This window comes from Oryctolagus cuniculus, chromosome X (genome assembly GCF_051225735.1).
Source record: "Oryctolagus cuniculus isolate XC-2025 breed Fujian yellow rabbit chromosome X, ASM5122573v1, whole genome shotgun sequence".
NCBI lineage: Eukaryota > Metazoa > Chordata > Mammalia > Lagomorpha > Leporidae > Oryctolagus > Oryctolagus cuniculus.
The window spans coordinates 90283512-90309653 of NC_142888.1; the positions used below are offsets into that span (position 1 = coordinate 90283512).

A 26142-nucleotide genomic window follows, 5' to 3' on the forward strand; every position below is an offset into this window, starting at 1 on the left:
CTCTCTCTCTCTATATATATATATATCCATTTCAAAAAAATACAGAAATCTTGTAAAAATGTTAATCATGATGAAGTTTACATGTTAATGCTAAATCCAAAATTCACAATAAATATATAGTATTTTTGCACCAAATGACATAACAATCACCTTTACAATGCAAAAAGATAAGAAGAGATACAGATAGTAAGAGATTTACTTTTTAAGAGAACTTTTTTTTCAGATGTGTTTATTTATTTCAGAGGCAGAGTTAAATATAAAGGTAGAGACACTCCCTTACATGGCAGCACTGGCCAGAGCTGGGCTGATCTGAAGCCAGGAGACAGGAACTTTTTCTGGGTCTCCCAGATGGATGCAGGGTTCTAAGCACTTGGACCATCTTCTACTGCCTTCCCAGGCCATTAGCAGAAAGCTGGATCAGAAGTAGAGCAGCAAGGACATGAACTGGCTCCCATATGGGATGTCGATATAGCAGGCGGAGGCTTAACCTACTACTCCACAGTGCTGGCCCCAATAGTAAGAGATTTAATATAGCAAATCTCAATAATAAATAGATCAAATAGTATGAAAAAGATCAAGTATATAGAAAATATAAACAACTTAGTAAGGTAGATCTTATACACACACACACACACACACACACACACATACATATGTTGAAAGGCTCCAAAAATTCATGAAAAGGGCATATCATCTTTTTGTTTTGTTTTCTAAATTCATTTTAGATGTCATTTCCATAACACAAAATTTAACCTATTGGCCATTTTAAATTATACAGAGGTATAATCTTAATTAGTACAGGTGAAAAATTCAAGCAAATATATAGAAAATCAAATCCAGAAAAAAGTAAAAATAAAATGTTAATCATTAGATTTTCCTCCTTCTCTTTTGTGTGTCTGCTCTAATATTGAGATTTATACTTTCTCGTATTTTTAATGATAGTAGTTATCATCATTTCATTTCTAATGTAGAGATTTCTTAAACATTTCTTGTAGGGTCAGTCTGGTGGTGATGAATTTTTCCACTGCTTGTCACAGGAAATCTTTCTTTCTACTTTCTGAACCATTGCTTCAACGCATACAGCATTCTTGGTTGGCAATTTTTTCTTCCAGAACTTTGAATATGTCACCCCATTCTCTCCTGGCCTGTACAATCTCAGCCAAGAAGGCCATTGTCAATCTAATGGGCATTGCCTTAAAAGTGCCTTAATGCTTTTCTCTTCCTATTTTTAGGATTTTCTCCTCTTTTCATATTTTTTGAGGAGTTGAGGGGTGGAACAATTTGTCTATAGTAAGCTTCAGAGAAGATATTTTCCAGCTAAATTTATTAAGAGTCCTTTTGGGTTACTCAACTGCTTTCTGAAGATTTTGAATGAGTGGAGCCACTAGTTGCTTCTCAGGGTCAAAGATGGGGGTGGGGAGGCTACCTGGCTGTTTCTGGGCTGCAGGAGGGAGGATGGTGCTACCAATCCAATTTCTAGGGGCCTCTGCAGATTAGTCACTCAGAGTGTGTCACTCAGGTTCTTCGTAGGGCCATTGCATCAGACAAAAGATTAATATCCAGAATATTCAGGGAACTCATAAAATCCAACAACCCAAAACCAAATGATCCAGTTAAGAAATGGGCCAAAAGATCTAATTAGACATTTTTCAAATGCAGAGATACAGATGACCAACAAATAGAGGGGGAAAAAGCTCAGTATTACTAGCCACCAGGGATAAAAACTACAGCAGTATATCATCTCACTCCAGTTAGAATGGCTATTGTAAAAAATAATAAAAATGATAGATTCTAGGGAGGATACACAGAAAAAGGAATCCTAGTACACTGTTGATGGGAATGTAAATTACTGCAACCATTACAGAGAACAGTATGGTGATGTCTCAAAAATCTAAAAATAGATCTACCATGTGAGTTGGCTATTACACTTCTGGGAATACATTTGAAAGAAATAAAATCAACCTATGAAAGTGATACCTGCTGGCCAGTGCCGTGGCTCAATAGGCTAATCCTCTGCCTGTGGTGCCGGCACCCCGGGTTCTAGTCCAGGTCAGGGAGCCGGATTCTGTCCCGGTTGCCCCTATTCCAGTCCAGCTCTCTGCTGTGGCCTGGGAGTGCAGTGGAGGATGGCTCAAGTGCTTGGGCCCTGCACCCCATGGGAGACCAGGAGTAGCACCTGGCTCCTGGCTTCGGATCAGCACAGTGTGCCGGACACAGCGCACTGACCACAGCAGTCATTGGAGGGTGAACCAACGGTAAAGGAAGACCTTTCTCTCTGTCTCTCTCTCTCACTGTCCACTCTGCCTGTCAAAAAATTAAAAAAAAATTAAATCTTAAAAAAAAGGAAAGTGATACTTGTAGGGCTGGCACTGTGGCATAGCAGGTAAGGCTGCTGCCTGCAGTGCTGGCATCCCATATGGGCACTGGTTCCAGTACCAGCTTCCCCACTTCACATTCAGCTTTCTGCTACGGCCTGGGAAAACAGTGAAGATGGCCCAAGTCCTTGAGCCCCTGTACCCTTGTGGGAGACCCAGAAGAAGCTCCTGGCTCCTGGCTTTGGATCGGTGCAGCTCTGGCCATTGCAGCCAGTTGGGGAGTGAACCAGCAGATCGAAGATCTCTCTCTCTCTCTCTCTCTCTCTCTCTGCCTCTCCTCTCTCTGTGTAACTGTGATTTTCAAATAAATATATAAATATTTTTTAAAAAGAAAGTGATACTTGCACTCCCATGTTTATTTTAAATTTTTTTCCCAAATATGTATGTATGTGTGTATGCATGTATTTATTTATTTGAAAGGGAGAGTGACACCGAGAGAGGGGAGGAAGGGTGGATTGAGGGGAAGAGAGAGAGAGAGAAAGAGGGGGAATTTAATTTGATGAATCAGTCCCTAAATGTCCATAACAGCTTGGCCTGTGTACAGGAGCCTTGTACACAATCTAGGTCTCCCACATAGATAGCAGGAATGCAAGTATTTGGGCATAATATACCATCTTCCCAGGTGTATTACCAGGAAGCTAGATTGGAACCCATGTAGCCAGTACTCAAACTAGCTACTCCAATAAGGGATACGTCATCTCAAGTGGTGGCTTAACCCACTGAACCACAATATCTTGCCCACTTCCATGTTTATTATACTACTATTCACAATAGCAAATATATGAAATCAATCTAGATGTCCATCAGTGGATGAATGGATTAAGAAAAAGGTGGTATATATGTACAGTGGAATATAATTCAGTCATAAACAAAGTGAAATTGTGATGTTTTCAGCAAAACGGATAGAAAGTTAGATCAGTATGTTAAATGAAATAAGGCAGACATAAAGACAAATACCACATATTTTCTCTCATATGTGGAAGTTTATATATATATGTATATATATATATAGTCTGTATGAATCCAAAATAATGATTAATAGAGCTACTCTATGAAAGAGCGTTCCCACTACTACATATATCCAAAGGAGATGAAATCAGTCTGTCAAAGAGACATCTGTACTTCCATGTTTATTGGAACACTATTCACAATAAGTGAGATGTGGAATCAACCAGGGACTGGCAATAGATGAGTGGATAAAGAAAATGTGGTCTTTCCAGCCAGCACCTATGAGCGATGGGCATCTCGCAGGACAACTGGCGCAAGCGTGGAAAGACTGGGAGCAAAAGAAATCCCTACCTTAAGGAACGGAAGTATGAGCTGGCCCGACAGGCTGCCAACACTAAAATCTGCCCTAGGCACCTACACGCGGTGCAGATGTGGGGAGGCAATGAGAAGTATTGTGCCCTGAGGCTGGACGTGGGGAACTTCTCCTGGGGCTTGGGGTGTTGTACTTGAAAAACGAGGATCATTGATGTTGTCTACAATGCCTCTGATAATGAGCTGGTCCGCACCAAGACCCTGGTGAAGCACTGCATCATGCCTAAAGACAGCATGCTGTACCAACAGTAGTACCAGTCCCACTATGTGCTGCCCCTGGGCCGCAAGAAGGGGGCCAAGCTGACTCCTGAGGAGGATGAGATTTTAAACAAAAAACGATCAAAGAAAATTCAGAAGAAATATGATGAAAGGAAAGCGAATGCCAAAATCAGCAGTTCTGGAAGAGCAGTTCCAACAGGGCAAGCTTCTTGCATGCATTGCATCAAGACCTGGCCAGGGTGGCCAAGCAGATGATTGTGTACTAGAAGGCAAGGAACTGGAGTTCTATCTGAGGAAAATCAAGGCCCGGAAAGGAAAATAAGTCCTCTGTCATGGAATAAAGGTGTTTATTGTTCTAAAAAATATGGTATATTGGGCTGGCGTTGTGGGGTAACAGGTTAAGCCACTGCCTGCAGCACCAGCATCCCATATGGGTGCCGGTTCCAGTCATGGCTGCTCTCCCTCCAATCCAGCTCCCTGTGAATGAGCCTGGGAAAGCAGCACAGGATGGCCAAAGTGTTTGGGCCCCTGAACCCATGTGGAAGACCCAGGAAAAGTTCCTGTCTCTGGACTTTGGCCTGGCCCAGCCCCAACCATTGCAGCCACTTGGGAAGTGAACCAGCAGATAGAAGACCTCTCTCTGTCTCTCCCTCTGTCTCTCTCTAACTCTGCCTTTCAAATAAATCTTTAAAATAGAAAATAGAAAATGTGGTATATATATGTAATAAATACAGTTGAACTATAATTTATTTTTAGTGTTTAGTATTTATTTGAAAGATTGAGTTACAATGAGAGAGGAAGAGACAGAGATCTTCCATCTGCTGGTTCACGTCCTACATGGCTGCATTGATTGATGCTGGGCCAGAAAGAAGCCAGGACCCTGGAACTCCATCTGGGTCTGCCACATAGGTAGCAGGGTCCCAAGTACATTTTCCACTGTCTTAGCATGTGCATTTTCAGGGAACAGGATCAGAGGTGGAGCAGCTGGAACTCAAACCAGTGCTTATATGGGATGACAGCATTATAAGTTGTGGCTTAAGCCACTATGCCACAATACTAGCCCTGAACCATAAAAATTTTGAAAAAAAAATTTTTTTAAACACACAGTACAGTAAGAGAAAGAGAGAGAGAGAGAGAGAGAGAGAGGTCTTCCTTTGCCGTTGGTTCACCCTCCAATGGCAGCCGCGGGCGGCGTGCTGCGGCCGGCGCACTGAGCTGATCCAAAGCCAGGAGCCAGGTGCTTCTCCTGGTCTCCCATGGGGTGCAGGACCCAAGCACTTGGGCCATCCTCCACTGCACTCCCAGGCCACAGCAGAGAGGTAGCCTGGAATAGGGGCAAGCGGGACAGAATCCGGCGCCCCAACCGGGACTAGAACCTGGTGTGCCAGCGCCGCTAGGCGGAGGATTAGCCTATTGAGTGGCGGCGCCGGCCCAACTTTTGAAAATTTGTCATTTGTGACAACGTGGATGAACCTGGAGGACACTATGTTAAGGCAAGTAAGCCAGACACAAAAAGACAAATGTCACATGATCTAATTCATGTATGGACTATAAAATGGCTGATTTCATAGAAGTTGAGAACAGAACAGTGGTTACCAGATGCTAGGTAGGGGGTGGGAACAATTGGCAGAGGCTAGTCAATGGGTACAATATGACAGTTTGATAGAAGGAAGTTCTGGTATTCTATTGCACAGTAATATATATTATATATAATGTATAGTATATTTCAAAACAGCTAGAAAAGGACAGAGTGTATATGTTTAATGAAGCATCACACTGTAATCCATAAATTTGTATTTATAATTATGAGCCAATCCCCAAAAGTAAATAAATGAATATTTTTAAAAGTACTTTTAGAGTGGGCGCCAGTTCTAGTCCCAACTGTTCCTCTTCCAATCCAGCTTTCTACTATGGCCTGGGAAAGCAGTAGAAGATGGCCCAAGTGCTTGGGCCCCTGCACTCACGTGGGAGACCCGGAAGAAGCTCCTGGCTCCTGGCTTCAGATCGGCGCAGCTCCGGTTGTTGCAGCCATCTGAGGAATGAACCAATGGAAGGAAGACCTTTCTCTCTGTCTCTGTCTGTCTCTCTCACTGTCTGTAACTCTACCTCTCAAATAAATAAATAAAATCTTTTTTTAAAAAAAAAGCACTTATGGAATGCAATTAAAGCAGTGATCAGAAGCAAATTTGGAGCACTGAATACTTTTATCAGTAAAAACAAAAGAAGAAAAAACAAATTATTTTCTGGGCCAGTGCTGTGGCACAGCTGGTTAATGCCCTGGCCTGTAAGCTCCGGCATCCCATATGGGCGCCGATTAGAGACCTGGCTGCTCCACTTCTTGTCCAGCTCTCTGTTGTGGCCTGGGAAAGCAGTGGAAGATGGCTCAAGTCCTTGGGCCCCTGCACCCGTGTGAGAGACCTGGAGGAAGCTCCTGGCTCCTGGCTTCAGATTGGCGCAGCTCCAGCTGTTGTGGCCAATTTCCAAGTGAACCATCGGATGGAAGACCTGTGTGTGTGTGTGTGTGTGTGTGTGAGTGTTTGTGTGTGTAACTCTTTCAAGTAAAACAAATAAAACTTTAAAGAATAAAATAAATTATTTTCTCCGAATTCTAGGAAAAGATCAACCATGTAAAACAAAACTAAGCATAAAGAGGTGATTAATGTTGTCAAACAGTTCCTGGTGCTTTTCCTTTCACAGACAAAGACCAAAACAAACAAAAGACCCCACTGTTATTATACTGGAACAGGGCATGGATACTCTGGATGGCCTTACAAAAAGGAACAAAGTACATAACATCTACTTTCTGATATCCCCAGTCAAGGTCAATCCTGAAACACTTGGAACTTCCCATGGTAGAGAGAGGGTAAGTAGGAGGTGCACTGTAGCCCCTACTAATCCCACAGATACTCAGGGTGTTTGATCCTAGAGAAGGCTACATCCTGGGGCCGGCACTGTGGAGTAGCAGATGAGGCTGCTGCCCGCAGTGCTGGCATCCCATATGGGCACCGGTTTGAGTCCTGGTTGTTCCAATTCTGATCCATCTCTCTGCTATGGCCTTGGAAAGCGGTGGAGGATGGCCCAGGTCCTTGGGCCCCTGCACCTGTGTGGGATACCCAGAAAAAGCTCCTGGTTCATGGCTTCAGATCAGCGCAGCTCCGGCCATTGCAGCCAATTGGGGAATGAACTAGCGGATGGAAGACACCTCTCTCTCTCTCTCTCTCTCTCTCTCTCTCTGCTTCTCCGTCTCTCTCTGTGTAACTCTGACTTTCAAATAAATAAATAAAAAAGAGAGAGAAGGCTGCATCCTTAAGGTCCCTAGCCCACTTTGTGGCACTGCTGAGGAAGCCGTGATGTTGCATTACCTTGGAGAAAGATCTTCCTTGTTGTTCCACATTTGGGCTCCTGCTGCACAGTGCCATCTTCACACATTACCCAGCTGTGGTCCCTTGAAGCAGGCAGATGGCATGCCTCTAGTGGTTCAGGCACCACAGATTCACAAACCAAATGGGCTGTTCTGCCCACTAGGACACAGCTCCCTGGAGTTGCTGGCTGACCCTTTCCACATCCTCACAGCCTGGAAAGTTTCCACATGGCATGGTTTACAGTCCTGTGGCCCCATGAAGTGGGTGGTAGCCCAGATCATCCTTCTACAGTTCCAGATAGCAACCAGGTAGTCTAACCTCAACAACTTGACCCACTGAGGCCCTGAGAAGGTACCTACACAGCATGTCAACACTGAAGAGATCCCCACTCATAACCACTGATGCCATTACTGGCAGCAATGTCATGCCATGCCTTCCCAGCCCAACAAAGCAGCTTGGCCCCATATGGCCTTAAGACACTGACAAACACTCTGTCACAACTACTGGTCCCACAGCTCCATACCTACCTATGCTGCAAATTGGTTCTGTCCCCATGTGGCCCTTGGGAATTGAAAGGCACCCTGCCTTTGCTGCCGTGCCAACTATGTCTAACCTGCCCAGGAATGCCAGAATGGCCCTGTCTCCATGAAACCCACAGAAATGGACCATCATCCCAAATTTACATGTGCTTGTGACATGCCAAGAACCTCTGGTGAACTCATTCTGCCTGAGAGACCTGCTTTCCAGCTGATGAAGCAATTCCTAAACTCTTGCAGTCTAGGCCACTGAAATACTTACATCGTAGAAATTCCGTATACAGCTGAGGAAGCTCTACAGATGCTTCACTTCGTGCACCACCTAAAACCAAGCCCAAATAGCCTATGTAAATGACATCCTAAGGCAAATCTCCAGAAGAAAAGACTTTTACTACAAAGCCGCCATATAAAATAGGTAGACGTCTCTGATACACATGGCTATCAACACAGGAATGCCAAAAACATGATAAAGCAAGATAACATGAGGTTTCCAAAAGACCACAACAGTTCTCTAGCAACAGACCCCATAGAAAAGCAAATCAATGAATTTGTTGAAAAAGAATTCAAACTAATGATTTTAAAGAAACTCATAAAGGTAAAGAGAATATAGAGATACGATTTAGTGAAATTATGAAAGTTATTCAAGACATGAATGAGATATTCAGCCAAGAAATAGAGATCATAGAAAAGAGCTGAAAAAGGGCCAAAAATTAAAAATTTTCTGCACAACAAAGAAAATAATAATATTTAACAGAAACCTATAAATTGTGAAAGCATGTTTTTAAACTATATAGCTAATGAGTTAGTATCCAAAATTCATAAGGTACCTATACAACTCAATAGCAGAAAAACAACCCAATTGAAAATGAGCAAAAGAAGACATAAAAAGTGGCCAATGGTCATATGAAAAGGTGTTCAACATCATTACTCTTCAGGGAAATGCAATCAGGACCACTATGAGATATTGCTTCACACTAATTGCATGGATGTTATCAAAATGTCAAGAGATAACAAATGTGGGTGAGGGTATGGGAAAAATGGAGTCTTTGTGTACTGTTCAGCGAAACAGAGATTTGTAGAACCAGTGCAATAAACAATATGAAAGTTCCCAAGGAAATTAAAACAGCACTTCCATATAACCTAGGAATTCCTCTTCTAGGCATATAATCAAAGGAAATAAAATCACCAATTTGAAAAGATATCTGTACCCCCATGTTTATTGCAGCATTATTCACAAAAGCCAAAATGTGGAAACACCCTAAGTTGTCTGTTAGCAGATGAATGAATAAAGAAAAAATATATATTTATATAAAATATATATTCCTCAATACAGTGGCATATACACATAATATAGTGGAATAGATAGGTGTATTTCGTCCTTGAAAAGAAGTACATTTGCTACATCATTTGCTACATCATGGACATTATGTTAAGTGAAATAAATCAAAGAAAAATATTACTTGACTTCACTTAAATCTTAGAAAGCTTCTTAATCTTTGAAAAGTCATACATAACGAATACATAAGGATAAAAGAGTTACCAGAGGTGGGAGTGGAGGAAGAAAGGGAAGGGATATAGGTCAGAGGACACAAAATTGAGATAGATGGGCTGAACAAGATTAGAGATTCAACATACAACATGAGGTCTAAAATTAATAATAGTGTACTATATGTGGGATTTCTGCTAAATAGGTATATTTTAGCTGCTTCTACTACAAAAAGGGGTAAATATATGAAATGGATGGATGTGTTAAATTGCTCCACTATAGTAATAATTTTACTATCTAAATGTATTCTATATCATCATGCTGTGTACCTTAAATAATATACAATAAAATTTACCTTTTACTTTATGTTTTTTTACAGAGCAAGAGGGAGAGACAGAGGGAGAGGTCTTCCATCCGCTGGTTCACTCCCCTAATGGCCACAATGGCCGGAGCTGATTCAGTCCAAAGGCAGAAGCGAGGAGTTTTCTTCTAAGTCTACCATGTGGGTGCAGTGGTGCAAGGACTGTTTTCCCAGGCACATTAGCAAGGAGCTGGATTGGAAGTAGATCAGCTGGGACTTGAATCTGCTACACCACAAAGCCAGCCCAATAAAATTTATTTTAAAACAATAAAGCTATTTTTATGTGCAGATGATGCTATGATACATCTGAAAAATCCTATAGAAATAATGATAAACCGAAAAACAGTAAAATAAGTCAGTAAGAAAGTAGGATATAAAATTAATATACACAAAATATAACCAGCTTGGAGATGTATTATTAATAAAGAAAATTCTATATATATAGAAATGAGGAAGATTACTTCCTGGGGATAAACTAAATAAGGAGAAATTTAAAACACAAATTACACAGAAGGAGACTTGAATATATAGAAATACATTTACTGATATTATCTGAATATTTGTGTCCTCTAAAAAATTAATGTATTGGAATTCTTATTCCATCAGGATGATGTCATTAGGAGGTGGGGACTTGAGGAAGTGTTTTGGTCACCAGAGTAAAGCCTCATGAATATGATTAACGCCCTTACAAAAGAGACATTAATTTATTATATACATTTAATTTAATCCCAAAAATTCCAGCGAATTTTATTTTGGAGTTAGACAAGTTGATAATAAAATCCATATATAAAAATATGCAAGGATAACAATATATAAGTGAAAAAGAAAACGTGTAATAGCAGATTTTTTATATTATGCATTAAAGCATACTACAAAGCCCTGCAATTATAATATCATGTCAAATAAATACAGGAAAAGCTAAATCAGAAACTAAAGAAATCGATTATCCTATAGAGGGAGGGTAGTAAAGAAGTGGAAAAAATGGGAACTAGGAACATAGTAGAAGAGCTGAAAAAAGAGTGGCAATTCTCTGAGTATATGCTTTTGCATTGCCCTGATTCTTTGAGTCATACTAATGTTTCAAATATCTGAATATATATAAAGGGCCCTCAATATCTGCAGGTATTAAAAATTGATGCTAACCTGGCCGGCGCCGTGGCTCAATAGGCTAATCCTCCACCTTGCGGCGCCGGCACACCGGGTTCTAGTCCCGGTTGGGGCGCCGGATTCTGTCCCGGTTGCCCCTCTTCCAGGCCAGCTCTCTGCTATGGCCAGGGAGTGCAGTGGAGGATGGCCCAGGTGCTTGGGCCCTGCACCCCATGGGAGACCAGGAAAAGCACTTGTCTCCTGGCTCCTGCCAGGATCAGCGCGGTGCGCCGGCTGCAGCGGCGGCCATTGGAGGGTGAACCAACGGCAAAGGAAGACCTTTCTCTCTGTCTCTCTCTCTCACTGTCCACTCTGCCTGTAAAAAAAAAAAAAAAAAAAAAAAAAAAAATTGATGCTAACCTGAATTCAACCAAACTTGGGTTGAAAACACTCATGAGCCCATACTGATTTAAATAATTTTTTTTTCACAGGCAGAGTTAGACAGTGAGAGAGAGAGACAGAGAGAAAGGTCTTCCTTCCATTGGTTCACCCCCCAAATGGCCACCACAGCCGGCACGCTGCACCAATCCGAAGCCAGGAGCCAGGTGCTTCCTCCTGGTCTCCCATGGGGTGCAGGGCCCAAGGACTTGGGCCATCCTCCACTGCCTTCCCAGGCCACAGCAGAGAGCTGGACTGGAAGAGGAGCAACCGGGACAGAACCGGCGTCCCAACCGGGACTAGAACCCGGAGTGCTGGCGCCGCAGGCGGGGGATTAGCCTAGTGAGTCGCGGCACCGGCCTGATTTAAATAATTTAACAAATAAAATAAATGGGAGAGAAAACAGATATTCCTTTATGAGGAATTCTAATTAATGCATGTAATAAGAAGGAGAAAAATAAAAAATTACCAAGCAAATGAAAAGATAATCAACAGCATTAGTCATTAACGAAATGAAAATCAAACCTATAGTAAAATACTACTTTATATATATGAAGACTGTGTACTTTAAAAAGAGAGAGAAATAAAAAACCAAGTGTTGACAAGATGTGGAGTAATTGGATCTATCTGAGATTGCTGATGGAAATAAAAAAATGGTTCAGCTACTGGGGAAAAGAACTTGATTGTTCCTCAAAAGCATCAATAGAGAATTACCATATGAGACAGTAATACTATTGTAGGGCTGTGTATGTGTGCCCTGTGTATATATAAATACATTTAAAACAGGTGTTCAAACAGGAAGTTTTATGCGAGTGTTCATAGTGGCACTATTCACAATAGTCAAAAGGTAGAAACTACACAAATATGTATGAGCTGTTCAGTAGATGACAAAGTGTGGTAAATTCATCCAGTGGGATTTTATTCAGCCATAACAAGGAATTAAATACTAATACATGGTACTACATGAATGAACCTTAAAAACATTATGCTAAGTAAAAGAAACAAAACCAAACAAGGTCAAAGTGCTTGCATCCATTTATATGAAATATTCAGAATAGGCCAATCTATAGAGGCAGAATGCAGCTCACTGGTCACCAGGGACAGTTGGGAAGCCATAATAGTGATTTCCTGAAAGGTATTGGGTTTGCTTTTGCGGTAATGAACATTATCTGGAACTAGACAAGGGTGATGTTTGTGAAACTTTGTACTAAATGCCACTGAATTGTGCACTAAAAATGGTTAAAATGTTGAATTTGATGTTAAGTCAATTTTTTCTCAACTTAAAAAGAAAAATAGAGGGGCCTGCACTGTGATGCAGCAGGTTAAGCCACCCGGCCCTTTACCATACGGGTGTTGATTCAAGTCTAGAATGCTTCACTTCTGAACTAGCGTCCTGTTAATTCGCCTGGGAAAGCAGCAGCAGATTACCCAGTGCTTGGGCCCCTGCACTCATGCGGGAGACCCAGATTTAGTTCCAGGCTCCTGGCTTCAGCCTGGCTATTGTGGCCATTTGGGGAGTGAACCAATGGATGGAAGATATCTCCCTCCCTCCCTCCCTCTTTCCTTCTATTCCTCTCTCTCTGTAACTCTGCCTTTCAAATAAATACCTTTTAACAATAGGTAATATGGTAGACAAAATTCTCAGTTTCCCACACACTCAACAGTCCAGGTCCCTGGTTATTGTCAAACTCTAATCAAGGTGCTTCTGTGATTCGATTTTGCATAAGTAGAGAAGTGTCGAATGGATTGACCTAAAGATATTGAAATAATCTGTGTGGGTTTAACCTAAAGCCATTTAAAAGCAGTTTTCTCTAGTTGGCAACAGAAAGGACTGTCAAAAAAGTTCTAAGTATGAAATGGATCTAAAGTGAAGGCAGTTCCCTCTTGCTGGGATTGAGGTGACTACATGGGAAGACACAAGAACGGCCTCTAATTGCTGAGAGCAGACTCTTGCTGACAGCCAGCATGAAAACTTGGGACCACATTTGAACTTCCCCCAGTGAACTGAATTCTGCCAACAAGAATATACTTGAAGCCGATCTTTCCCCAGTTTTGTCACTAGGTGAGGACACAGCCAGTCAACACTTTGGTTTCAGCTTTGTGGTGCTATTTTCCTTTAAAAATTAACTGGATATATCTGTTGAGTACAGCGTAATACCTCAGTATTTGTATAAAATGTGTCTGTTCAATGAGGCAATTAATGTGTCCATCTCCTTGTCACTACTTTATATTTGGCACCTTCAAGCTCCCATCTGTTGATTACTCACAAAATATATAATAGGTCATTGCAAACCATAGACATCTCACTGTGCTGTAGAACACTAGAACTTATTTCTTTTATCAAACTGTGTTTGGTATCCATCATTCAACCTCCTCTTCTCCCCCTCAGCCTCCCTAGCCTATAATAATGGAATAAGTAAAACACAAACAAATGCTGCATCTTCTCCCTCATATGTGGAAGCTAAAGCAATCCAATTGCTTGAAATACTTCTGACTAGAGAACTCAAGTATATGGTGCCTAACTTCTGACCTATGGATACTGTGAGAAAATAAACTGTTTTTTATGCCTCTAAATCAGTGTTAACTTGTCACACAGAAGTGAAAGCTAACATAGTTTTTTAATCATATTTGTTGATATGAAAACATGTCCACACATACCCTGTTGGGCTATAAAATAGCAAGTCACAGAAAAGAATGCACAACTCAATCAAAATATGTACACATATAAACATGTTTTTGTTAACATGTTTTAATAAAACAAACAAGCTTTTGTGATGTGTTTGAAATTTAGGAAAACTATTAGAATTGCCTCTATTTCTACTTCATAATAGAGATTATTCTCAAACCATTCTTATCAATATTATCAAGAAAAACTGAGTTTTAATAAAATTTTAAAACAATGCTGCCTTTAACAAAATTTTAGCAAGCTTAACAAAGGCCTATTTGACATCACCTGTTACAATTTTAAAAGAACAAAGATCTTCCCACTAGTCAAGGCTGTATGAGTCATAATGTTTCAAATAATTTGACGTAATTAAAGAAAAATAATCTCTTATGAGGATGAAACAGTTACAAATTTTACCATTAGAAAAGTTGAGTGCTGAACATTTTCTTGTGCAGAGAAAATAGAAAATATACTGATGTTAAAACCTTATCTTTCGGGGCCGGCGCTGTGACGCAGCGAGTTAATGCCCTGGCCTGAAGCACCAGCATCCCATATGGGTGCCGGTTCTAGTCCCAGCTGCTCCTCTTCCAATCCAGCTCTCTGCTATGGCCTGGGAAAGCAGTAGAAGATGGCCCAAACCCTTGGGCGCCTGCACCCGCGTGGGAGACCTGGAGGAAGCTCCTCGCTCCTGGCTTCAGATTGGCACAGCTCCGGCCATTGTAGCCATCTAGGGAGTGAACCATCGGATAGAAGACCTCTCTCTCTCTGTGTAACTCTGACTTTCAAATAAATAAATAAATCTAAAAAAAATCTTACCTTTCTTCAAACTTTCATCTTGCTGCTAAGCATGGTTTTAAACCACACTTAAAAGAGAAACTCACATTTGTGGTGTAGTTCTTCCCTGATTTAATGAAGCTTTCATTTCATCAATATAATCAGAAAATAATATCTACTAGTATACATCAAATTGGATGGTTATGTTGCAGATTTTTGAAAAACAGCTAGTTGTTAAAATAATAAATAAAAAATAAAAATAGAAGACATGGAAATTACAGGTCAATGACACATGTTCCTGTGCGAGTGTTAACTAATTGCAGGATTTACAAAATAGATCCTTTCTTTTTTTGTTCAAGTTTTATTTAATAAATATGAATTTCCAAAGTGCAACTTTTGGATTATAGCGGTTTTTCCCCCCATAATCTCCCTCCCACCCGCAACCATCCCACTCCCACTCCCTCTCCCATCCCATTCTCCATCAAGATTCATTTTCAATTATCTATATATACAAAAGATCAACTAAGAATATACCAAGTAAAAAAATTTCAACAGACTGCACCCACAAAGACACACAAAGTATAGAGTACTGTTTGAGTAGCAGTTTTACTGTTAATTCACATAGTACAGCACATTAAGGGCAGAGATCCTACATGGGAAGTAGGTGCACAGTAACTCCCATTGTTGATTTAACAATTGACACTCTTGGCCTGCACTGCAGCTCACTAGACTAATCCTCCACCTGCGGTGCTGGCACACCAAATTCTAGTCCCGGTGGGGGCACCAGATTCTGTCCCAGTTGCTCCTCTTCCAGTCCAGCTTTCTGCTGTGGCCCAGGAGTGCAGTGGAGGATGGCCCAAGTGCTTGGGCCCTGTGCCCGCATGGGAGACCAGGAGGAAGCATCTGGCTCCTGGGTTCAGATTGGCACAGTGCGCCAGCCACCACATGCCAGCTGTAGCGGCCATTTGGGGGTGAACCAATGGAAGGAAGACCTTTCTGTTTGTCTTTCTCTCTCACTGTCTAACTCTGCCTGCCAAAAAAAACAATTGACACTCTTATTTATGATGTCAGTAATCACCCGAGGATCTTGTCATGAGCTGCCAAGGCTATGGAAGCCTCTTGTGTTCATAAACTCTGACCTTATTTAGACAAGGCCATAATCAAATTCTGAGTACTGCCTTCTTTGATGGCCCGTTCTTCCCACTGGGATCTCACTCACAGAGATCTTTCATTTAGGTCATTTTTTTTTTTGCCATAGTGTCTTGGCTTTCCATGCCTGAGAAACTCTCATGGGCTTTTTAGCCAGATTCGAATGCCTTAAGGGCTGATTCTGAGGCCAGAGTGCTGTTTAGGGCATCTGCCATTCTGTGAGTGTGCTGTGTATCCCGCTTCCCTTTTAGGCACCAGTATTCCATATGGGCACCAGTTGGAGTCTCAGCTGCTCAATTTCCAATCCAGCTCCTTGCTAATATGCCTGGGAGTGTAGTGGAAGATGGCCCAAATACTTGGGCCCCTGCACCCAAGTGGGAGACCTGGAGGAAGCTCCTGGCTCCTGGCTCCTGGCTTCAGATTGGCCCAGCTCCAGCTGTTGTGGCCATTTGGAGAGTAAACCAGTGGATGGAAGACTTCTCTCTGTGTCTCCCTCCACCTCTCTCTGTAACTCTGCCTCTCAAATAAATAAATCCTAACCAAAGCTGGGAACAACCCAAGCATCCATAAATATGAAAATAAGCATGTATTACCTTTGTTTTGAAGGAAAATATTTGGACTGATTTACAGTAAAATGTGACTAGTATAAATCTTGAGGCAGAAATAAAAACCTGATATCATCCTTCTATTTTATCTGTTTATTAATTTTGATAAAGGATTTCCCTGGCCTCTTGGCCCAGGCTTAGGACAATCTAGAAGTACCAGAGATTTTAATATTCACAGGATAATCTCCACTAATAAAAGACCCAAGTCTGTGAATAAATACTTCAGCTTCCCATCACTGATTGGGATAATCCCGAGGCGCATTCTGCATCATTCTGTATACCTACTGGGTCCCTACCTGGACTCACCCAGTTACCTTTCAGCTATGTCATTCTTTGGTGCTATATTTCTAAGAAACTTTTCCTTCTCAAGAGTATGTACCAAATAACCTTCCTTATATTCCATTTTAATGGTTTTAGTTCTTTTTCTCTAAACATTTTGTATCCCTATTTAAGTGCATAATAGACATAAGGCAGTTCCTTATTTTTCTTTTTTTATTTTTGACAGGCAGAGTGGACAGTGAGAGAGAGAGAGAGAGACAGAGAGAAAGGTCTTCCTTTACCGTTGGTTCACCCTCCATTGGTGGCTGCAGCCGGCACGCTGCAGCTGGCGCACCACACTGATCCGAAGCCAGGAGCCAGGTGCTTATCCTGGTCTGCTATGCGGGCGCAGGGCCCAAGGACCTGGGCCATCCTCCACTGCACTCCAGGGCCACAGCAGAGAGCTGGACTAGAAGAGGAGCAACAGGGACAGAATCTGGCGCCCTGACTGGGACTAGAACCTGGTGTGCGGTGCCGCAGGCAGAGGAGTAGCCTATTGAGCCGTGGCACCAGCCACACTTCCTTATTTTTCCAAACAATTATCCCAGCACCTTTTATTTCTTTGTTAGTTTAACTTTTGCCACTGCTTCAAAATATTTCTTTTTTTTAAACTTTTATTTAATGAATATAAATTCCCAAAGTACGGCTTATGGATTACAATGGCTTCCCCCCCATAACGTCCCTCCCACCTGCAACCCTCCCCTTTCCCATTCCCTCTCCCCTTCCATTCACATGAGGATTCATTTTCAATCTCTTTATATACAGAAGATCAGTTTAGCATACATTAAGTAAAGATTTCAACAGTTTGCTCCCACACAGAAACATAAAGTGAAAAATAATAGATGATTTTTTAAATGATGATGAAATCAGATCAGACCTATTGTCATGTTTTATCCCAGTGAGAGTCAAGTTGGGAATTGCTAATTTCTTCTTTTTTTTTTAACAGAAGATCAGTTTAGTATACATTAAGTAAAGATTTCAACAGTTTGCACACCCATAGAACACAAAGTGAAATATACTGTTTGAGTACTCATTATAGCATTAAGCCTCAATGCACAGCACATTAAGGACAGAGATCCTACATGAGGAGTAAGTGCACAGTGACTCCTGTTGTTGACTTTACAAATTGACACTCCTGTTTATGGCATCAGTAATCTCCCTATGCACCAGTCATGAGTTTCCAAGGCTATGGAAGCCCCTTGAGTTCTCCGATTCTTATCTTGTTTAGACAAGGTCATAGTCAAAGTGGAGGTTCTCTCTTCCCTTCAGAGAAAGGTACCTCCTTCTTTGAAGACCTGTTCTTTCCACTGGGATCTCACTCACAGAGATCTTTCATTTAGGTTTGGTGTGTGTTTGTGGTTTTTTTTTTTTTTTTTTTTGCCAGAGTGTCTTGGCTTTCCATGCCTGAAATACTCTCATGGGCTTTTCAGCCAGATCGGAATGCCTTTAGGGCTGATTCTGAGGCCAGAGTGCTGTTTAGGACATCCGCCATTCTATGAGTCTGCTGAGTATCTCGCTTCCCATGTTGGATCACTCTCCCCTTTATTTATTCTATCGGTTAGTATTAGCAGGTAATAGACTTGTTTATGTGCTCCCTTTGACTCTTAGTCCTTTCATTATGATCAATTGTGAACTGAAATTGATCACTTGGACTAGTGAGATGGCATTGGTACATGCCACCTTGATGGGATTGAATTGGAGTCCCCTGGTATGTTTCTAACTCTACCATTTGGGGCAAGTCAGCTTGAGCATGTCCCAAATTGTACATCTCTTCCCTCTCTTATCCCCACTCTTATGTTTAACAGGGATCACATTTCAGTTAAATTTCAACACTTAAGAATAACTGTGTATTAATTACAGAATTAAACCAGTCATATTAAGTAGAACAGACAAAAAACTACTAAGAGGGATAATGTATTAAGCTGTTCATTAACAGTCAGGGCTATGTTGATCAAGTCACCGTTGGAAAAAAAAGAAAAAAGAAAGAAAAAATATTTCAATTAGCTTATCAGCATTTCTCTGTATGTGGGTTTGACAATTTTCTGGTTCATTTCTCTACGTTTATTTTGGTACAATACTATTTTACCATTGTAGTTTTACAATGGCTTTAATCTGTTAGTGAAAGTTCCCCAAATTATTGTTCTATTGAAAGACTTCACTGGGTGTACTTTACAGATGAAGCCAAACATTTTTGTAAAGTGAAGTGACACCCAATTTAGAAGAGATATTCAGTTTGTTACAGGCTCTCAAGATTTGAAAATCTCCCAGTAAAGCTCATGGTGCACCATCTTATGGAAAGATCCACAGACAAATTCTTAATTGGGGGAACCTTAGGTTTATATTTCAAAGTCCTTAAAGAGGGCAGGAGTGCACGGTTATGTATAAAATGATTCAGCAGCAGAAAAAGTTGCCAGGTTTTGCAAGTCAAATCTCTTTTTTTTTTCAACTCAAAACAGTAATGTTGTCTAATGATAATAACTAAACTATGAGTAGATGCAGATGGGCAATCTAAAACAAACATCGCTCTCCAAAAAGGAAACTAATTAAAGTAAACCTTTTTAAAAAGATTTTATTTGTTTGTTTGAGAGGTAAAGTCACAGAAAGAGGGAGAGACAGAGAGAAAGATCTTCCATCTGTTGGTTCACTCCCCAAATGGCTGGAGCTGGGTCAGGCCAAAGCCAGGAGCCAGGAGTTTCTTCCGGGTCTCCCATGTGGGTGCAGGGACCCAGGGACTTGGGCCATCTTCTACTGCTTTCTCAGGCCATAGCAGAGAGCTGGATCGGAACCGGTGTCCTTAGGGGGTGCCCACACAGCAGGTGGAGGCTTAGCCTGCTATGCCAGAGCACCAGCGCCTAAGGTAAACATTTTAAACTGTCCTGTCTTATCTATTTTCCACACTTCCTAGCCTCACTCTCCCTCCTCCCACATGCTTCCCACCCCACCACACCCTCACCAAGCTGGGCCAATCTGAGACTCCACCAGCAAGGCTGTTAGGGTAAATTCTGGGATGTTACTTTCTGGGCAGTGAAAAGGAGAGGAGTGGGCATTTGCGTATATAGAATATGAAGAAACAAGTCCCTAAAAGCTCCAGCAGAAATCACGGCAAGGCAAACACAAACAACAAAATAATAAGACTCCTTTGGTCTTATTGCTAAATAGGAAATGAAAATAGAGGGGCGGGTAGTAGCTTAAGGTAGCCCTGGTGAAGGCGGGAATGAGGAGAAAGGGAGCTCCGCCCACACCCACACCCCCACCCTTCTGCCGCACTGCAGGTGTGAATGGTAATTGGGACTCTGAGCTCACAGTGACGTGGCCCTTGCGAGGTCTAGAGCGGAGCTGAATTTTTCTCTCCTCCTAGTTGCGGACTAGCAGTCGTTTGTGGCAGTGCGGCTTCTCATTGTTGCCCTGAAAGCCAGCGAGCCAGTTGCCCGGGGAAGGAGGAAAGTGGTGAAAGCTGACACCGATCCTTGGCAGGTTGGTGAGTGCAGTCGGGGGGGCAGGGGTGGTTCCGCTGGTTCCGCTGTCCCATCCCCAACGCCCACCCATTTGGTGCTAGAAATGAAGGGCTTGGGAAGTGAAGAGGGACCCGCGATCCCGCGATCCCGCGATCGAGAATGCGTACGCGTTGGCGTCTTTTAGGAGGCGGGCGACTGGACAAAGTCTGTTAGAGGCAGACGGGAGGAGGTAGCAAGAAAGCGGCAGAATTCCTTCAGGGCCGCGGGTGAGTGGGAGGCCGCAACTGGAGACCTGGGGATGAGGAGGGCGGACCCTGTCACGGTTGCAGGCCTGTATTGTCGGTATCTTTTATTCTTTGGGAGTCAGAAATGATGGACTGCAGGGGGCGGGGAGGGTAGTTGCTTCAGAGCTGGGAGATTAGATCTGAGAAGCCGCGGAGCAGACTGAGGGTTACGGGCAGCCGCTAGAAACTGTTTCTGGTCCCTGCGGATCAGTGATCAGTGTAAACGTGGACACTGCTTGTAGACTCTGGGATCAGAATGGTAACGCGCTCTGATTGCAGCGGATCCTGGTTTATATCCACAAGACCTCTTCTCCCATCGTCCATCTTGATGCATAAAATGGTGGGCAAGGGAGCAGAGTGCTCTGGAGAGAGGGCAGTGGGTCCCATAGAGGCCTAACGAATATCCAGGTTGAAATCCTTTGTAAATAAACCACGACTCCACCCAGAAAGCTCTTCTGACTCCTCCGCCACACAAGTTGTCCATCTGCTTTCACTAAAATTAAAAAAAAAAAAAAATTGCCAATTTGATGGGATGAGACAGTGAAAAATAGGAAGCCTCAAAAAGAGGTTAAAATTGTTTGTAAATAATTATTTTTGATTGCACTATTTCTGGACGGCGAAGTAGCCTGTTACACGTTGGGAAAAGAAACCCCAAGATAGGATGGAGGAGAAACAGAAGTTGGTCATATTTGATTAGGAAAGTCCCAATTCAACAATGGAACAGATGCTCCCAATACCAGTCCTTTGATCAAGTGATCAGTCCTGACCATTATCGCATATCTATCTGCAGGGCTTCAGATCCATTGGCGCAGCAGATTTCAAGACAGAAAAACTGCCTGTGGTCACTGCAGGTAGGGACTTGCCTGGGACTCTCGGGTGTACGGATCAAAATAAAACCTGGGGGACGCAGTCTTCCTGCTTGAGTCAAGTGCAGGAGTAACCTAGTGGAGTCTGAGCAAAACAGCAAGCCAGTGGCTGCTGATGGGCTAAGAGAACAAAGGAGTGAGTTCTGGGGTGTACCTGGAGAGCTTACCCGGATCCCTGAGAGCTGAGGTATGGTCTCTCAACTGCTGCCCCGCCTACCACCCTGTCCTACATTTTGGTGGGAGTGGCCTGGGGAAGGATTTTCAGGGAAAATGGTGGGCTTTGAAGCAGGGCCAGGACTGGGGCGCCCCCTAGAAGGATCAAGAAGTCTCTCAGGTGGGAAAACCTTTGGCGGACGGAGTTCTGAATATTATTGCTGACTGTTCAATCCCTCTCCTTGCTGTTTATGTCCTAGGAAGAAGAAACAGGAAAAAAATCCTTAACATGGAAAACGTTCCCAAGCAAAACAAGGTCGGAGAGCAGGCCGCAGTGAAGAATGAGGAGGAAGCCCGTCCTTTAGAAGGCGGGGAAGGCCAGCAGCCTGGAGGCAATATCAGAGGGGGTTGGGTTCCACCTGTCCAGGATTTTGGAGAAGATATGCCGGATAGGCTTGCCAATAACATGGATTTGATAGATGGAGAAGCAGATGACATGGAACGGTTCATGGAGGAGATGAGAGAGCTAAGGAGGAAAATTAGGGAGCTTCAGTTGAGGTATAGTCTGCGCATCCTTATAGGGGACCCCCCTCACCATGATCATCATGATGAGTTTTGCCTCATGCCCTGAATCCTGAGGTTAACGATAACAAACCCCCTGCTTTCCAAACTAGCATTTTCTTGATGTAAGCTTAACAGTGAATCTTTTGGTGTTCTCTTGCCACTTGCTGATTGGAGATTTCCTTTGACCTGGTCTGTAACTGTTTCTGTCAGCAGGGGTGTGTCATCAACTTGCATGGAAAGATGTTTATCTCACATCATAAAGTTAATAAAGCATTTAAAAAGCAATTATGGACATTTTATCTCATTTAAAAACACACATCTACACTATATATAATACAGGAGTGGGTTTTTGGTCTAGCAGATGAGACTTCACTTGGGACATCCTGGTTCAAGTCCCCACCACTTTCCAATTCCAGTCTCCTGCTAATGTGCACAGTAGGAGGAAGCAAGCACGGTTGAAGTAGTTGTGTCCTTGACACCCACGTGGGAGACCTGAGTTGAGTTTCTGATTCATGGCTTTGGCCTGGCCCATCCCTGGCTATTGCAGGTATTTGGGGAGTTAAGTGAACTAAGGGATACAAAATCTCTCTCTGTCTCTCTGCCTTTCAGATGAATAAATATATTTTTGAAAATAATATACTATATAGTATATTGTATAAACCAAGATGTGTTTTTCTCTAAGTAGCATAGTTATTGATACTTTTTACTTTTTTTCTTGATTATCTATTTTTTCTGACTTTAAAAAAACAAATACATACATTTTATATGTGTTGGAGAAAACATAAGAAGCAACAAACTTGCCAATCAACTTATGAAGAGAATGGGAACAATTAATAAATACATAAAATAATTTAAATACATATAAACCTCATATTATCTCTGGATCTTTTATTTAGAAGCACAAACCTGGTAGTTACTACAGATACATTTCTGTAAAGTCAGCCTGTTCATTTATAAAATGAAGGTAACATGCCTTACAAGGCTGCTGTGGAAATCAAATATAATGATGGAATCCTGGTTGGCTCTAACCACACATGCAGAACCCCAACACTCTACATGCCCTTCATTTGCAGGCATGGGTCCAAAGTGCGCATATAAGCAAATCCAATGACTGCCAGGTAAATAATACTTTTCTATTCTGCTCTCTCTCCATTCTCTGGGTAATGACATAACTGTGGAGCATACTTTCCTCTTCTGCTGGGTTCCCTCTTTTGTCCTCCACTAGTGCAGATGTGCTGGGCCTCTACAGATGACAAACACCCACCTATTTCTCTAGAACTCCAGTAGTCTGAAAACCCATTTTGCCCTTTCAGTATTGTTAAGAATGTCTGTATCTGTTTTAGATTTATACTTCAGCCAGGCATATGCTTCACCAGTGCTGCTTGGGGATACAAACAATCCTTCATGGTTTTCTCACATGTTCTTCCTCTTGCCATTCCCCTAGACAAACCTGAGTGATACTGGTGATATGGTGCTTGGAAGTGGACTAGCCTTTTCATTCTGGTGAATATGGCCCATTCCCTTTGTCCATTTTCGCTGCAGACATTGCTACAGATTTTCCTCCATACATAGGAGTTGCAGGGATAGCTCCGTGCTCCCAAGACTGTTCTGGTCTGCAGCATCCTCATTCCAACAAGTCCTCAGACTAACTTATATGGATCCAGAGCAGCTCCTCTATTCCTTGCCTTTGAGATTTGTTGTACCAAATCAACTTCTAAACACAGCTATGGGGGTTGGGGAGAGAGAATGGCTGGTACTGGATACTTGGTAAATTGAACATTTGTGCTAGAAAATTTTCCACTATCATCGGTGTTCTTCACTAGATTGTGCTCTTCTATTTTTTTTTTAAGATTTATTTACTTATTTGAAAAGCAGAGTTACAGAGAGGCAGAGATGGGGCGGGGGGTGTCTTCCATCCGCTGGTTCACTCCTCAAACGGCTGCAAAGGCTGGAGCTGTGCCGATCTGAAGCCAGGAGCCTGGAGCTCCATTCGGGTTTCCCATGTGGGTGCAGGGGCCTAAGGACTTAGATCATCTTCTACTGCTTTCTCAGGTCATAGCAGAGGGCTGGATTGGAAGTGGAGCAGCCAGGACTTGAACCGGCGCCCATATGGGATGCCGGTACTGCAGGCGGTGGCTTTACCCACTACGGCACAGACGGCCCCAATTTGTGTTCCTCTTATAGATGAGATTTTGTTCCATTTATCTTGGTACTCTTAGCATTTAGCACTGAACCTTGTAACTTGTACGATACAGCAGCTAATTGTAGTTGAGGAAAACTTGCTGAAACCTGAACCCAAGTTTGCCTCTGGTCACTTATGAGCAGGTAATTTTGTTTCTTTACAAACTTTAGTTTTCAATTTAAAAGATATCACAGAAGAAGCAGCATTATACACAAATTTCAACACAGATACTTACAACATTATGTATGTTCAGATTTGTCAACATAAGCTATGCAGACAATTTACATTGGAATTGCCTGAAGAACAGGCTAAGAATTTTTTAAAAAACTGTTTTAATCCACATACTGTGCATTTTGGACAATCAAACTTCTTGTCTTAAATAAATTACAATGGAAATCCAAGATTTAGTTCAAGTTCAGGTACATCCTTCCTCATCCCATGTTATATAGAGATGATGATGATAGATTAGTGATACATAGATACATAGATAGATACATAGATATAGATAGACAAGCTAGGATTTGTGAAAGCACTTTGAAGGCCTTCATTATTTTTATTCATTGGGCTTTTTTTTTAACTAGACTGTGCCCTTCTTAAAGAGAAAATTGTCTTTATTTTATGCCATTATCTTTAGTGTATATGTTTGCAGCCGTAGGTATAGCTCTGAATGACCTGAGGAAATTAAAGTGGAGCTCATGACTGACTTCCAACCAATGAAATCCGACTCACTCAGAGGAGGAACTAAGAAATCATCACCGTGTAAAAAGGTTCCCTGATGATTCTAATGCATGTGTTGTGTTAGTCAGCTATTTTTTAAGATTTACTTATTTATTTGAAAGTCAGAGTTACACACACACACACACACACACAGAGAGAGAGAGAGAGAGAGAGAGAGAGGTCTTCCATCCTCTGGTTTACTCTCCAGATGGTCACAATGGCCGCAGCTGAGCTGATCTGAAGCCAGGAGCCAGGAGATTCTTCCGCATTTCCCATGTGGCTGCAGGGACCCAAGGACTTGGGCCATCTTCCACTGCTTGCTTTTCCCATAGTAGTGAGCTGGATCAGAAGTGGAGCAGCTGGGGCTCGAAATGGAGTCCACATGGGATGTTGGCACTGCAGGCGGCAGCTTTACCTGATATGCCACAGCACCAGCCCCAGTGTTAGCTTTTTATCACTACAATAAAATACCTAATTCATATGTTGCACTTAACTGAACTCCACATGCAGAACAAAACTAAAGGAAAAATGGTATATTTGCAATGTTGCTGTTTGTATCACAATAAAGACCAACAATTAATTTCAATAACATTTTTAAATCTATAATTGTGATGTCAAGTCATAAATGTGCTGTTTGTCAAAAGGCTGGCTAAGTAAACATTAGAACTAAAATATTGGGGCTGGCATTGTGGCACAGCAAGTTAAACTGCTGCTTGCCACACCAGTATCTTATATCAGAGTGCTTGTTCCAGCTCCAGCTACACTGCTTCTGACCTAGATCCCTGCTAATGGGTCTGGGAAGGCAGTGGAAAGCAGCTCAAGCACTTTGGGCCCCTGCCACCCATGTGGGAGACACTGATGGAGTGCCTGGCTCCTAACTTCAGCCTGGCCTAGCCTTGGCTGTTGAGGGTATTTGAGGAGTGAACCAACAGATGGAAGATCCCTTTCTGTGTCACTCTGCTTCTCAAACAAATAATTCTTTTTTTAAATAATTAAAATATTATTTTAGAATTTCTAATCTAATAAGGTGGTATACAATCATTTCTCCTTTTCCCCACCAAATACAAATATAAATCCTAGAACTAGTACAAAAGGCAAAACTTGAGAGATGGTAAGGGAAAGAAAAACCCATTTTGGGACCCCAGTGCTGTAGGGGTTCTAATGTTGGTGTTGCAGGAGCAGTGGCAGGAGGCGACTATGATTCCGGGCCCTCAGGTGTGTGTCCTG

General features: G+C 42.2%; 1 protein-coding gene and 1 pseudogene across 3 annotated transcripts; both read left to right on the forward strand.

The window, feature by feature from the left end:
* Positions 1 to 3611: 3611 nt before the first annotated feature.
* Positions 3612 to 4236, forward strand: LOC100341049 (small ribosomal subunit protein eS8 pseudogene; annotated as a pseudogene).
* A 15734-nt stretch (positions 4237 to 19970) lies between these two features.
* On the forward strand, positions 19971 to 22301 carry BEX5 (brain expressed X-linked 5). Of its 3 annotated transcripts, none has more exons than XM_008273099.5 (3): positions 19971 to 20172; positions 21224 to 21284; positions 21713 to 22301. In XM_008273099.5, the coding sequence occupies exon 3, from the start codon at positions 21742 to 21744 to the stop codon at positions 22081 to 22083; it is 342 nt and encodes a 113-aa protein (XP_008271321.1). In that variant the 5' UTR covers positions 19971 to 20172; positions 21224 to 21284; positions 21713 to 21741; the 3' UTR covers positions 22084 to 22301. The 3 variants fall into 3 exon arrangements, with proteins under 3 accessions (XP_008271321.1, XP_008271320.1, XP_002720400.1); XM_008273098.5 differs by having other exon boundaries at positions 19972 to 20168; XM_002720354.5 differs by lacking the exon at positions 19971 to 20172 and adding an exon at positions 20242 to 20415.
* The last annotated feature ends 3841 nt before the right edge of the window (positions 22302 to 26142 follow it).